The 14779-nt window shown below is 43.1% G+C and overlaps 1 protein-coding gene across 1 annotated transcript; it reads right to left on the bottom strand.

Annotated features, from left to right (window-relative positions):
- Nucleotides 1-2832: 2832 nt before the first annotated feature.
- On the bottom strand, nucleotides 2833-4949 carry LOC122925115. Its single transcript, XM_044276641.1, has 2 exons — nucleotides 3143-4949; nucleotides 2833-2976 (listed from the first exon to the last, which is right to left on the bottom strand). The coding sequence occupies exons 1-2, from the start codon at nucleotides 4743-4745 to the stop codon at nucleotides 2942-2944; spliced, it is 1638 nt and encodes a 545-aa protein (XP_044132576.1). The 5' UTR covers nucleotides 4746-4949; the 3' UTR covers nucleotides 2833-2941.
- Nucleotides 4950-14779: the final 9830 nt, after the last annotated feature.

The raw sequence follows: 14779 nt of genomic DNA, 5'->3' as shown, positions 1-14779 counted from the left end.
AAGTAACCATGGCAACCAGGACTGCAGTAGTGTCCTGGTTGCCATGGTTACCAATCGGAGCCCCAGCGATTAAACTGGGACTCCGATTGGAACTCCGTTGCCACCAATGATGGGGGGGGGAATAAGTGGTGTGAACTGGCCCTACTTATGATAGTGCTCTGTGGCTAGCGTAGTCAGCGGGCACTGTGATTAAACACTGTGGCTTGCAATGTGATGAGACACTGTGGTTGCCAGGTGGCATTGAGACTGGCATAGTGAGAGGGAATTATGGCTGCTAATGTGATGAGGCAATCTGGCTAGCAAAGTCAGGGGGCACTGTGGCTGTAAATTTGATGAGAAATCATGGCTGGTATAGTCAGGGGGCATTATGGCTTCTAATGAGTTCAAGCAGTGTGGCTGGCAAATCACGGCGCTGTGTGGCAGGAGATGTGATGAGGCACTGAGGCTGGCATAGACTTCCGATCGGAGTCCCAGTTTAATCGCTGGGGCTCCGATCGGAACTCTGTTGCCACCAATGATCGGGGGGGGGGGGGGGGGGGGAGGGGAGGCCGCACACTGCCACCAAAGTTATTAATGCCCCCTGCTGCCTGGCAGCCCCTGATCTCTTACAGGGGGATATGATACGCACAATTAACCCCTTCAGGTGGAGCACCTGAAGGGGTTAATTGTGCTGATCACGGCCCCCTGTAAGAGATCGGGTGCTGCCAGGCAGCAGGGGGCAGTCATGTACACAGTTCGTTGTATATTCTAACTACAGGGAGTGCAGAATTATTAGGCAAGTTGTATTTTTGAGGATTAAAGGCTCAGTATTGAACAACAACCATGTTCTCAATGAACCCAAAAAACTCATTAATATCAAAGCTGAATATTTTTGGAAGTAGTTTTTAGTTTGTATTTAGTTTTAGCTATTTTAGGGGGATATCTGTGTGTGCAGGTGACTATTACTGTGCATAATTATTAGGCAACTTAACAAAAAACAAATATATACCCATTTCAATTATTTATTTTTACCAGTGAAACCAATATAACATCTCAACATTCACAAATATACATTTCTGACATTCAAAAACAAAACAAAAACAAATCAGTGACCAATATAGCCACCTTTCTTTGCAAGGACACTCAAAAGCCTGCCATCCATGGATTCTGTCAGTGTTTTGATCTGTTCACCATCAACATTGCGTGCAGCAGCAACCACAGCCTCCCAGACACTGTTCAGAGAGGTGTACTGTTTTCCCTCCTTGTAAATCTCACATTTGATGATGGACCACAGGTTCTCAATGGGGTTCAGATCAGGTGAACAAGGAGGCCATGTCATTAGATTTTCTTCTTTTATACCCTTTCTTGCCAGCCACGCTGTGGAGTACTTGGACGCGTGTGATGGAGCATTGTCCTGCATGAAAATCATGTTTTTCTTGAAGAATGCAGACTTCTTCCTGTACCACTGCTTGAAGAAGGTGTCTTCCAGAAACTGGCAGTAGGACTGGGAGTTGAGCTTGACTCCATCCTCAACCCGAAAAGGCCCCACAAGCTCATCTTTGATGATACCAGCCCAAACCAGTACTCCACCTTGCTGGCGTCTGAGTCGGACTGGAGCTCTCTGCCCTTTACCAATCCAGCCACGGGCCCATCTATCTGGCCCATCAAGACTCACTCTCATTTCATCAGTCCATAAAACCTTAGAAAAATCAGTCTTGAGATATTTCTTGGCCCAGTCTTGACATTTCAGCTGGTGTGTCTTGTTCAGTGGTGGTCGTCTTTCAGCCTTTCTTACCTTGGCCATGTCTCTGAGTATTGCACACCTTGTGCTTTTGGGCACTCCAGTGATGTTGCAGCTCTGAAATATGGCCAAACTGGTGGCAAGTGGCATCTTGGCAGCTGCACGCTTGACTTTTCTCAGTTCATGGGCAGTTATTTTGCGCCTTGGTTTTTCCACACGCTTCTTGCGACCCTGTTGACTATTTTGAATGAAACGCTTGATTGTTCGATGATCACGCTTCAGAAGCTTTGCAATTTTAAGAGTGCTGCATCCCTCTGCAAGATATCTCACTATTTTTGACTTTTCTGAGCCTGTCAAGTCCTTCTTTTGACCCATTTTGCAAAAGGAAAGGAAGTTGCCTAATAATTATGCACACCTGATATAGGGTGTTGATGTCATTAGACCACACCCCTTCTCATTACAGAGATGCACATCACCTAATATGCTTAATTGGTAGTAGGCTTTCGAGCCTATACAGCTTGGAGTAAGACAACATGCATAAAGAGGATGATGTGGTCAAAATACTCATTTGCCTAATAATTCTGCACTCCCTGTAGAAGCGTCCCCATCACTATGGGAACGCCTCTGTGTTAGAATATACTGTCGGATCTGAGTTTTCACAAAGTGAAAACTCAGCTCTGAAAAAGCTTTTATGCAGACCGATCTTCGGATCCGTCTGTATGAAAGTAACCTACGGCCACGGATCACGGACGCCAATCTTGTGTGCATCCGTGTTCTTTCACGGACCCATTGACTTGAATGGGTCCGTGAACTGTTGTCCGTCAAAAAAAAAGGACAGGTCATATTTTTTTGACGGACAGGATACACGGATCACGGTCTCGGCTGCAAAACGGTGCATTTTCCGATTTTTCCATGGACCCATTGAAAGTCAATGGGTCAGCGAAAAAAAACGGAAAGCGGCACAACGGCCACGGATGCACACAACAGTCGTGTGCATGAGGCCTTTTATGAATGATTATTTTAAACAGATACAGGTTAAGAAACTATAAATAAGAAAAAAGTAACATTTAAGTATTGCAAGTAAATTTAAATTAAATCACAATAAAAACAGAACAAAATAAATTTTATAGTATTATTATATATCTTAAAACATTATTTTTTATAATAGAATATAAAAAAAAGATAGAAAAATAACAATTTTTAAAGGATTATAATCTAATGTCACTTCTTTTTTAAATAAAGATACCAATACGGATCTGAAAGATAAAAAAAAAAAATAATTAGTATATATTATTCTTTAAAATTCAATAATGTATATTCTTTAAAACAAAAATGTGTATGTTTTATCTTTTAATAAAACAATAATTAAAATATAACAGTAATAAAATAATTTAAAAAAAATTAAAATATATAGAGGATTACCTTTTATACTGATTTCACAGCGTTGGTGTGGCTGTAGCTCTGTATCTGCTGATTTGTTGTTTTTAACTTCGTCCTCGTTTGGTTTCTCTATATTTGCAATATTGGGCGGGACGGTCGGTGCTCTTGACTCCCACTCAGACAACAGCGAATGATTGCAGATTTTCAGGACATCCACACTGATGTCTTCCAGAAACTTTACAGAAATTTTTTCAAATATATTTCGTATTATCCAACGAGAGTTTCCTTTTGGCAGAACGACTCGAGTACGAAGAGTTCCCACCGGTTCTGTATTGGTTCTTGACACCTGTACGACTGCTTGCTGTCTTCCCACATTGTGGTTACGAGATAGAGCAGCGAGTTTTGTTCTGGCTTCCATGGCATCAATTCCAAAATGTATGCGTTTTGACCGGAACTTTAGAGCCAGACTATGGAAATTTTCCAAAAGACCAGTATGACAGTTATGTACCAAATGTTGTAAGTCCTTTATTAGAACGTCATTGGAGACAATCTTCATTATATTTTTATATGATGGTTTCTCTTTAGAGAGCCAGAATATTTCTTCATTATTTTGTTCTTCAATCGGACTATGCATACAAGCACTGTATAGTCTACCATCCCACTCATGTTCATCCGCGATGTGATGTAGTACAGAGAGCCATTTTTCTTTTAATAACTCAGGATTATGGTTAAAAGTTTTTATGCACCACCAAAAGTGTAGTACGATTTTATCAACCCATGGAGTTATTTCCTTGCAGAACTTTAGTTTGCTGGCGTTTATAAGCTTCTTCTTTGGTGATTTAGCATAGTGCCAAACATCAAATTGATGGTTTATCATCGAGTAGTCAGTACGCATTTTTTTCCGTATACTGACAAGACGATCAGAGGCAAATATTTTTATTTTTGATCCTTGTGCTATTATTCTGTCCATCACAGTTTCGAAACCAAGTTTTTCCATGGCAAATGAGGATGCACATTGTGTTTTTTGAATTACTTCAAAGTCCAAAATGTTATCGTTCACGGTATTCATCAATGTATAAACACAATACTTGGCGCTATGCCCCGGACTATCGCACTGGCCATCTCCAGCAATACACAAAGGTTTATTTTGAGAATAATCTTTCATTTCCTCTTTATTTGATTTCCAAGCCTTGTCTATAGCCGGAAAAAGAAAGAGACTTTGATATCTGTAATATGTTTTTTCAGCGATGCTTTGAAGTCCCAAAATATTTAAAAATTCTTTCGTTTTCACAAAATTTTGTCCACTAAACAGGATTGCAGCCGCTATAAGAATATTTCCCGAACAATATCGACCAACTCTGGGTTGACTTTCAAAGATTGTAAAATAATGGCCTTGATAACATGTTCCTGTAATCTTACAGTAGCTACCTTCAATTTTCTTATGGAATGTTTGAACCATGTAATCGCAATCTTCACTGTATTGACATTTTACTTTGCGTACAAGATTATCTAGACAAGATTCAAAAACTAAAAACTTTTTTTCATTTACAATTTGACGTTCGTTTTTTGGTATAAAAACTAAAGGCGGGAGTTTTTTTAGTTCTGGAAAGAGGCTTGCACACTCATTCAGATCTGAAGTATCCATTGAGGGGATTTCGGGGGCGTAGCTTTCATCTGCATCCTCTGTTTTAGAGATTTAAAAATCTTTTGATATATCTACAGAATCTTCGATTTGATGAGATCTTATTGGAGAAATTGGTTCAACGCCTTTAATAATTATTTCTTCATGTTGCAAAGTAACTTCAATAATGCCACAAGGTCTTTTCTTCACCGGTGAATTGAAATATGAAAATATGGGGGATTAAGCCCGCACAACCCTATGCAGGTGCAGATTGCTATGGCGAAATACAGATACAAACGCAAAAACACAAATGCAATCGCACACTGCAACCAGCACTCTGCCCTGCCTTTATGCTGGATGTTGAATAAGGCATTGGTGTACATTTGGGCCAAAGCGTAAAAAGCCACTCACCACGTCAAGGTTGCCTTCATGAGTGGTCCCTAACACTAGTTCCTACCTGTTATGGGCCATGACAGCCATAGCAATCTGCACCTGCATAGGGTTGTGCGGGCTGAATCCCCCATATTTTTTGTAGTATATATTGGAGGCGTGGCGATCTCCAAGCAGTCATGCACACCTGACCAATTAGTCTGCCCTGGAGGCTGGTTTTAAAGTTAGTATAAAACTGAGTCTGCTTATATAGCACCTACCAGTAGCCACTTGGCTCCAGGAGAAGTATATAGTGGGCTCAGCATGCATGTTGGGACTTGCATCCCTGGATCCGATGAAGGCTGTAATGGCACCGGACGGGGTTAAAAGCAGAGTGTGCCTGGCGTGCATGCTGTACCTGCGCTCCCTGGACTTTGTGTGGCTGTCGTGGCCCATAAAAAGGTAGGAACTAGTGTTAGGGACCACTCATGAAGGCGACCTTGACGTGGTGAGTGGCTTATTACGCTTTGGCCAAAATGTACACCAATGCCTTATTCAACATCCAGCATAGAGGCAGGGCAGAGTGCTGGTTGCAGAGTGCGATTGCATTTGTGTTTTTGCGTTTGAAATATGAAAATGTTTCAACACTTGCTTGTAACCTCTTTTCCATCCATAGGTGTGGACTGTAGAGGTTCAGTCTTCGACTTTGCTGGAGTAGTATTTTCTTCGACCCTTTCTGTAATGATTGCAGCTCCATCATTATATGTAATATCCATATTTAGTAGTGACATCTCCGTTTGGCAACCGACATCCACACATTTTTTGATTATATTTTGTTCACCAACTAGCTCCGGAACACTGTAAACAGTTTCTTCGATATCGGAAACATCTTTGGTTCTTTCTCTTGTACGTTTGCGGGTCACTACTCTTTTTTTTTGGTAGTCTTCCTCTATTATTTTTTCACCTTCTTCTAGAGTGGGAAATATAGTTGGGATAGCGTTTGGCCTAAGTTTACGCCCATCTACATTGATAATATATGAATCAATGGTAAAGTGTTTTGAGCAAATATGATATTTGTCTTGTTTTGTGCCCTCAAATATTCTCTGAGCCAAACCAGCAAGGTCTTCAAAGCATTGATTCATACCCTGCAACCACAAGGTGATCCGATTGATGTCTTTAGGTAATCGATGTAATATAATATCCTCTGCTTGACCCTTTTTGCCCGACTTGCTGCGACATTTATTTATAATGCACAGCGGCATCTTTTGCCTATAATAGATTTTTTGAATCTGACATTATTATTTTTTATTGACAATCAAAATCTTTGAATTCAATTTTTTGGGATATATATTAGTAAAAAAATTGAATATTACAATGTGTAAGCTGTAAAAAGTAATTTGGAGTTAAAATGCTTAACTAACAAACTGCAGTAGACAAATGTGTACTTGAAAGTTTGACACTATATACAGACGTGGACAAAATTGTTGGTACCCTTTGGTCAATGAAAGAAAAAGTCACAATGGTCACAGAAATAACTTTAATCTGACAAAAGTAATAATAAATTAAAATTCTATAAATGTTAACCAATGAAAGTCAGACATTGTTTTTCAACCATGCTTCAACAGAATTATGTAAAAAAATAAACTCATGAAACAGGCATGGACAAAAATGATGGTACCCCTAACTTAATATTTTGTTGCGCAACCTTTTGAGGCAATCACTGCAATCAAACGCTTCCTGTAACTGTCAATGAGACATCTGCACCTCTCAGCAGGTATTTTGGCCCACTCCTCATGAGCAAACTGCTCCAGTTGTGTCCGGTTTGAAGGGTGCCTTTTCCAGACTGCATGTTTCAGCTCCTTCCAAAGATGCTCAATAGGATTGAGGTCAGGGCTCATAGAAGGCCACTTTAGAATAGTCCAATTTTTTCCTCTTAGCCATTCTTGGGTGTTTTTAGCGGTGTGTTTTGGGTCATTGTCCTGTTGCAAGACCCATGACCTGCGACTGAGACCAAGCTTTCTGACACTGGCTAGTACATTTCTCTCTAGAATTCCTTGATAGTCTTGAGATTTCATTGTACCCTGCACAGATTCAAGACACCCTGTGCCAGACGCAGCAAAGCAGCCCCAGAACATAACAGAGCCTCCTCCATGTTTCACAGTAGGGACAGTGTTCTTTTCTTGATATGCTTCATTTTTTCGTCTGTGAACATACAGCTGATGTGCCTTGGCAAAAACTTCGATTTTTGTCTCATCTGTCCACAGGACATTCTCCCAGAAGCTTTGTGGCTTGTCAACATGTAGTTTGGCATATTCCAGTCTTGCTTTTTTATGATTCGTTTTCAACAATGGTGTCCTCCTTGGTCGTCTCCCATGTAGTCCACTTTGGCTCAAACAACGACGGATGGTGCGATCTGACACTGATGTTCCTTGAGCATGAAGTTCACCTTGAATCTCTTTAGAAGTCTTTCTAGGCTCTTTTGTTACCATTCGGATTATCCGTCTCTTAGATTTGTCATCAATTTTCCTCCTGCGGCCACGTCCAGGGAGGTTGGCTACAGTCCCATGGATCTTAAACTTATGAATAATATGTGCAACTGTACTCACAGGAACATCTAGTTGCTTGGAGATGGTCTTATAGCCTTTACCTTTAACATGCTTGTCTATAATTTTCTTTCTGATCTCTTGAGACAGCTCTTTCCTTTGCTTCCTCTGGTCCATGTCGAGTGTGGTACACACCATATCACCAAACAACACAGTGATTACCTGGAGCCATATATATAGGCCCAATGGCTGATTACAAGGTTGTAGACACCTGTGATGCTAATTAGTGGACACACCTTGAATTAACATGTCCCTTTGGTCACATTATGTTCTGTGTTTTCTAGGGGTACCATCATTTTTGTCCATGCCTGTTTCATGAGTTTATTTTTTTACATAATTCTGTTGAAGCATGGTTGAAAAACAATGTCTGACTTTCATTGGTTAACATTTATAGAATTTTAATTTATTATTACTTTTGTCAGATTAAAGTTATTTCTGTGACCATTGTGACTTTTTCTTTCATTGACCAAAGGGTACCAACAATTTTGTCCACGTCTGTATTATATATGTTTCGCAGACACATGTAAAATTATAATATTGAACAGACAATTAGCATTACATCTAGTCTATTTACCAAGACCTTATCTAATCTAAAATAAACAATTTGCAGTAAGTCTGTGACAGCCATATCCAAGGACAATAGGCTATCACACAATGAATCCTGTCTATGTACCACTGCCATATTCAAGGACAAAAGGCTATCACACAATTATTCATGTGTATCTAGCATTGACATATCCCAGGGCAATTGGCTAGCACACAATTATTCCTGTCTATGTACCACCGCCATATCCCAGGGAACATGACCATCACACGTTTATTCCTGTCTATCTACCACCGCCATATCCTAGGTTAAATGGCCCGTCAACATTTTAGTCCGGTCTATGTACAATTAGTTCAGATACCACTATAATATGTGTAATTTTGTGCCACTAACGTAAATCAATCTATAGTTTTGCAATAGCAAGCCAAAAAATAAAGAAATAAATTAATGGTTAAAATGTATCTGTGGCTCAAATAGATTTTATGGTTCAATATTTTGATATACATATCATTTAATTATTATAAAATTATAGTGGTGGAGGTGGGTTCTGTCACATAGATCCAATGAAACTTGAACAAATGTAATTTTGGTGCCTAAAATTATATTTTAAAATTTTATTTTCAATTGCAGGGAACTATATGTATAACATAAACTAAGGGGGAACATTATTAACCCCTTCTGAGGTGTAAGACAGCAGCGCTCTGAAGCGCTGCTCTGAACAGTTCCCGGCGCATGGGCATAACGCAGAGGCTGAAGCGGCCTCTAAGATGCAGACTGTACGCAGGCGCGATGTGATCCCGGCCAGTGAGGGTGTCGGGCGCATGTGCTGAAGATAAGACGGAGGACGATGCCCATAGGATTGTATTGGGCATGCGCCGGATCTTGTGAAGTCGGGGACAGTAGTAGCCGCCCAGCGAAGTGAATATTGATGAGCTGGGCGGCGCTTCAAAACGGCAGTTGGGGCGAGGCTGGCTGGGCGCAAGTGGAGATGAAACGCCGCCCCTTGGGCAGAATGAAGGCGGTTCAACCAGGTTATAAAACTTCAGTTTACTGTATTTATAAGGTGGACAGGGGGGATACTTAGATGATTTTAATACACTTTATAAGACCTATACTGTCATATAGATACCTAAATATGCTTATTGGGCCTGTCAGTGCCCCTTTAAACCCCCTTAATGACCAGACCACTTTTTACACTTCTTCACTACACTACTTTCACGGTTTATTGCTCGGTCATACAACTTACCACCCAAATGAATTTTACCTCCTTTTCTTCTCACTAATAGAGCTTTCATTTGGTGGTATTTCATTGCTGCTGACATTTTTACTTTTTTTGTTATTAATCGAAATTTACCGAAATTTTTGCAAAAAAATTACATTTTTCACTTTCAGTTGTAATTTTTTTTTTTTAAAACGACATTTCTATATAAATGTTTCTCTAAATTTATTGTTCTACATGTCTTTGATAAAAAAAAATGCAATAAGTGTATATTTATTGGTTTGCGCAAAAGTTATAGCGTTTACAAACTATGGTACAAAAATGTGAATTTCTGCATTTTGAAGCAGCTCTGACTTTCTGAGCACCTGTCATGTTTCCTGAGGTTCTACAATGCCCAGACAGTACAAACACCCCACAAATGATCCCATTTCGGTAAGTAGACACCCTAAGGTATTCGCTGATGGGCATAGTGAGTTCATAGAAGTTTTTTTTTTTTGTCACACGTTAGCGGAAAATGATGATTTTTATTTATTTTTTCTTACAAAGTCTCATATTCCGCTAACTTGTGACAAAAAATAAAAACTTCCATGAACTCACTATGCCCATCACGGAATACCTTGGGGTGTCTTCTTTCCAAAATGGGGTCACTTGTGGGGTAGTTATACTGCCCTGGCATTTTAGGGGCCCTAATGCGTGAGAAGTAGTTTGAAATCCAAATGTGTAAAAAATGCCCTGTGAAATCCTAAAGGTGCTCTTTAGAATTTGGGCCCCTTTGCCCACCTAGTGTCACAACCAGACAGCTGAGAAGCTCTGACAGAGGCCTTTCAGAACCTCCCCCTTGAGTTTCTGTGTTGTGGTATTCAGTTCCTCCTCTCGTTAGCCTCTCTCAGCTGACATGTGTTGGACTAATTACTTCCCTTTAAATTCCTCCCCAGAATGCTTTTCTGGGCGGCTTATACTTCTTCCTGGAGTGTGTGTGCATGCTGACCTTGTTCTCCTGCCTGCTACAAAGCTAAGTGTTGTACATTTATCTGTTATTTTCTGTTTGCTGGATCCCAGGTGACCCTGACTCCCTCCGTATCTTGTGTAGGGAGCCGGTGGTCGTGTCCCCTCACTATTGTAGGGTGCTCAGGGCTTTTATAGTCAAGGTTCGTGGATATGCAAACCTCCACCATTAGGATCTTTGCATAGGCTGAGCAGCCAGGGAAAGTGCCAGGTCTTCTGCAGGGGTCTCCCTTGGTTCCTTAGCTTTTGGATCCAGCGAGTCATTTATGCATGTTGCTTTGCCTTGTTTCCTGTACACCGTCCGTGACACCTAGGCTGCAAAAAAGTGTCACACATGTGGTATCGCCGTACTCGGGAGAAGTTGGGGAATGTGTTTTGGGGTGTCTTTTTACATATACCCATGCTGGGTGAGAGAAATATCTCTATCACAGAGGCCAACTACCTAAAACATAACTTTTATTCTTAATGCAATAAGATCACTTGGGGGCTAATACATATACAACACAGACAAACAAACAACCGTAAGCAGCCAACAAGGATCAGGTAAAGATGTCGTGGTACTGACAACGGGTACTGGGCAACCATATAGGGTCCCTGGTGTGTCCCTAGGACAGTGATGGCTAACCTTGGCACTCCAGCTGTGGTGAAACTACGACTCCCAGCATGCTCCATTTATTTCTATAGAGTTCTGAGAGCAGCCAAGCAAGGGGGGCATCTTGGGAGTTGTAGTTTTACCACAGCTGGAGTGCCAAGGTTAGCCATCACTGCCCTAGGATATCCCTGGTCTTATTCTCTGCCCAGAGATGCCCCCAGATTGTAGAGGCACTCTGTCCCCGTGCCTAAATCTATCTGTCCTTGAAATGCCCTTACCACACAGATTGGCCCATATGGATGCCTGGGTCATTCAATGCGCTAGATAAACTCCTGTTGGTAGTATACTTCTGGTCTCAACGCGTTTCCCCTATTAATAACAGGTTCATCAGGAGACAAGTAAGGTAATCAAGTAGGCCACAATCAATGCTTAGTGGCCACACACCAACGGTTTAACAGATATAAACCAAAATCAAAGCACAAACAATGAAATAATAACTGGAGCACCCCCACGGCAGTATATCACTCTAAAATACAATTTTTCCCATTTTTTTATACAAAGTTATCATTTGACAGAGATATTTCTCTCACCCAGCATGGGTATATGTAAAAAGACACCCAAAACACATTGCCCTACTTCTCCCGAGTACGGCGTTACCACATGTGTGACACTTTTTTGCAGCCTAGATGCGCAAAGGGGCCCAAATTCCTTTTAGGAGGGCATTTTTAGGCATTTGGATTCTAGACTTCTTCTCACGCTTTAGGGCCCCTAAAATGCCAGGGCAGTATAAATACCCCACATGTGACCCCATTTTGGAAAGAAGACACCCCAAGGTATTCCATGAGGGGCATGGCGAGTTCAAAGAAGTTTTTTTTATTGGCACAAGTTAGCGGAAATTTTTATTTTTATTTTGTTCTCACAAAGTCTCCCTTTCCGCTAACTTGTGACAAAAAGTTAAATCTTTCATGGACTCAATATGCCCCTCAGCGAATACCTTGGGGTGTCTTCTTTCCGAAATGGGGTCACATGTGGGGTATTTATACTGTCCTGGAATTTTAGGGGCCCTAAAGCGTGAGAAGAAGTCTGGAATCCAAATGCCTAAAAATGCCCTCCTAAAAGCAATTTTACGCATTTGGATTCCGTGAGGGGTATGGTGAGTTCATGTGAGATTTTATTTTTTGTCACAAGTTAGTGGAATATGAGACTTTGTAAGAAAAAACAAAAAAAACAAAACCCAAAAAATAAATTTCCACTAACTTGTGCAAAAAAAAATCTTCTATGAACTCGCCATGCCCCTCAAAAGTGATCTTTATAGCGCCGCAGCGATTTTACTGTGTTTTTGCAGTGATCAGAGAAAAAAATAAATTCTGTCACTGCGTGGGGCGGACTGAACGCAAGTGTGCGCACAAGATCAGGCCTGATCGGGCGAACACTGCGTTTTTTTTAGAGCCTATAGAACATGTCCTATTCTTGTCCGCAATTGCGGACAAGAAAAGGAATTTTCTATATAGTTCTGGCAATGTGCGGATCCGCATAATGTGGAAAGCACATTGCCGGTGTCCGTGTTTTGCGGATCCGCGGTGTCCGTGTTTTGCGGATCCACGAATCCGCAAAACACATACAGACGTCTGAATGGAGCCTTACAGGGGGGTGAGCAATGACAGGGGGGTGATCAGGGAGTCTATATAGGGTGATTACCCCCCTGTAAGGCTCCATTCAGACGTCCGTATGTGTTTTGCGGATCCGCGGATCTGTGGATTCGCGGATCCGTAAAACACATACGGACGTCTGAATGGAGCCTTACAGGGGGGGTGATCAGGGAGTGTATATGGGGTGATCAGGGGTTAATAAGGGGTTACTAAGTGACAGGGAGGGGTGTAGTGTGGTGTTTGGTGCTACTTATTACAGAGCTGCCTGTGTCCTCTGGTGGTCGATCCAAGCAAAAGGGACAACCAGAGGACCAGGTAGCAGGTATATCAGACGCTGTTATCAAAACAGCGTCTAATATATCTTTTAGGGGTTAAAAAAAAAAAAATCGCATCTACAGCCTGCCAGCGAACGATCGCCGCTGGCAGGATGTAGATCCACTCGTTTACCTGCCGATCCTGTGAACGCGCGCGCCTGTGTGCATGCGTTCACAGGAAATCTCGCGTCTCGCGAGATGACGCCCCGGCGCGTCCAGGAGGAATAACAGGGCCGCCGCCAGGACGCAATCCTGCGTACGGCGGTCCTGTAGTGGTTAAAAAGTCAATGGGGGACGGATCAGTTTTCTATTGTGCCAGAAAAAAAAAAAAACGTCCCCATTGACTTACATTGTGTGACAGGATGGAGCCGTCTTGCTCCGCACCACATCGCAGACAGAAAAACACTGCTTGCAGGGTTATTCTGTCCGCGATGGGGACGCGGCCAAACGGAACAGAATACATTCTGGTGCATTCCGTTTCATTCAGCTTTGTCCCCATTCATTGTCAAAACGGAAGCGGTTTCTTTCGCTAATGAGATCCTACAACGGATCTCAATAGCGGAAAGGGAAAGTGCAGATGTGGAAGTAATTGCTTCTCCAGTGGTACAATACACCACTCCGCCTATCTACAATATACCCTACCTCATCGCCTAGCTGCTGGAGAGGCTGTGGAGGTACAGGTTCGACCTGCGCTAAACTACGTCCCTTCTGGGACGCAGTAACGGCTCTTCTTGGTGACCTTCATTCACCCCAGAATTAACATTACTACTGATTGGCATTGGCGAATTCCCGCACACATGCAGAGTGTAGCCGAGCCCTGTTGGACGTGCGGACGCACCCCCGCTTCTCTCCCTGCAGCCTAGCAGAGTATCACCGCTCTGCGGCCCGGGCGGACGCGCCTGCCACCGGCACCTCGTGTTACACCGATTCACAGCCCGGCCGGTAGCTCCACGTCAGGCCCCCTGCCTCACACCGGCTGCCGGAGCATGCATCGCCCAGTCGCCTCCCCCCTCCAGGTACCGGGCACCTCCGGCGAATGCGCCGCAAGTTGGTGCGGCGCGGCCCGGGAAAAAGGGGGGCAGGCGGGGACGGCGCCGCAGGTGTGAATGTTGGGGCTGTTGTTGTAGGCTCTATACTGAATAATTGGCACTGGGAAGGTTGGCACTGTGGCAGTCATGCCTTCTTCCTGATTGTCTTACCCAGTGCGGGGGTCCCGGGCAGCAGGACTAGCAGCACAGCCGCCCTGTCTGCAGTGGGCGCCGCTTCTCCGTGCGGGCGAGTCGCTGGCTGCCTCGCTGTTGGCCTGCTGCCCTTAACCCCCGGACTGCTGAGAAAAGGGAAGATTGTGATTTACTGCCAGGTGCAGGCCCCGGTCACCCTGGGCTCCTATGCCAATCACGCTATTGCGTTTGTAAATCTTCACCCCCTGGGGGCTGGGTGCTATGGTATTCCTTGAATTCAGGGGCCAGGTGTTCCCTGAACCTCTCAGGATTACGGCTGCCCTAAAATTGCCCAGGGGTCCCGTCTTCCCTGAATCGCTCAGGTGTGATGTCATTCCTGATACCGCTCAGGTGTCACTTGTTCCCCGATCCGCTCTGATGTTGTCGTCCCTGTAACCACCGGGTGTCATATGTTCCCTGAATCCCTCAGGGGGTAATGTCTTCCCTGAATCCCTCAGGGGGTAATGTCTTCCCTGAATCCCTCAGGGGGTAATGTCTTCCCTGAATCCCTCAGGGGGTAATGTCTTCCCTGAATCCCTCAGG

Source organism: Bufo gargarizans, chromosome 1 (genome assembly GCF_014858855.1).
Source record: "Bufo gargarizans isolate SCDJY-AF-19 chromosome 1, ASM1485885v1, whole genome shotgun sequence".
NCBI classification, from domain to species: Eukaryota; Metazoa; Chordata; class Amphibia; order Anura; family Bufonidae; genus Bufo; species Bufo gargarizans.
Note: the sequence above shows the minus strand (reverse complement) of the source record. Positions and strands in the feature narration are given on the sequence as shown.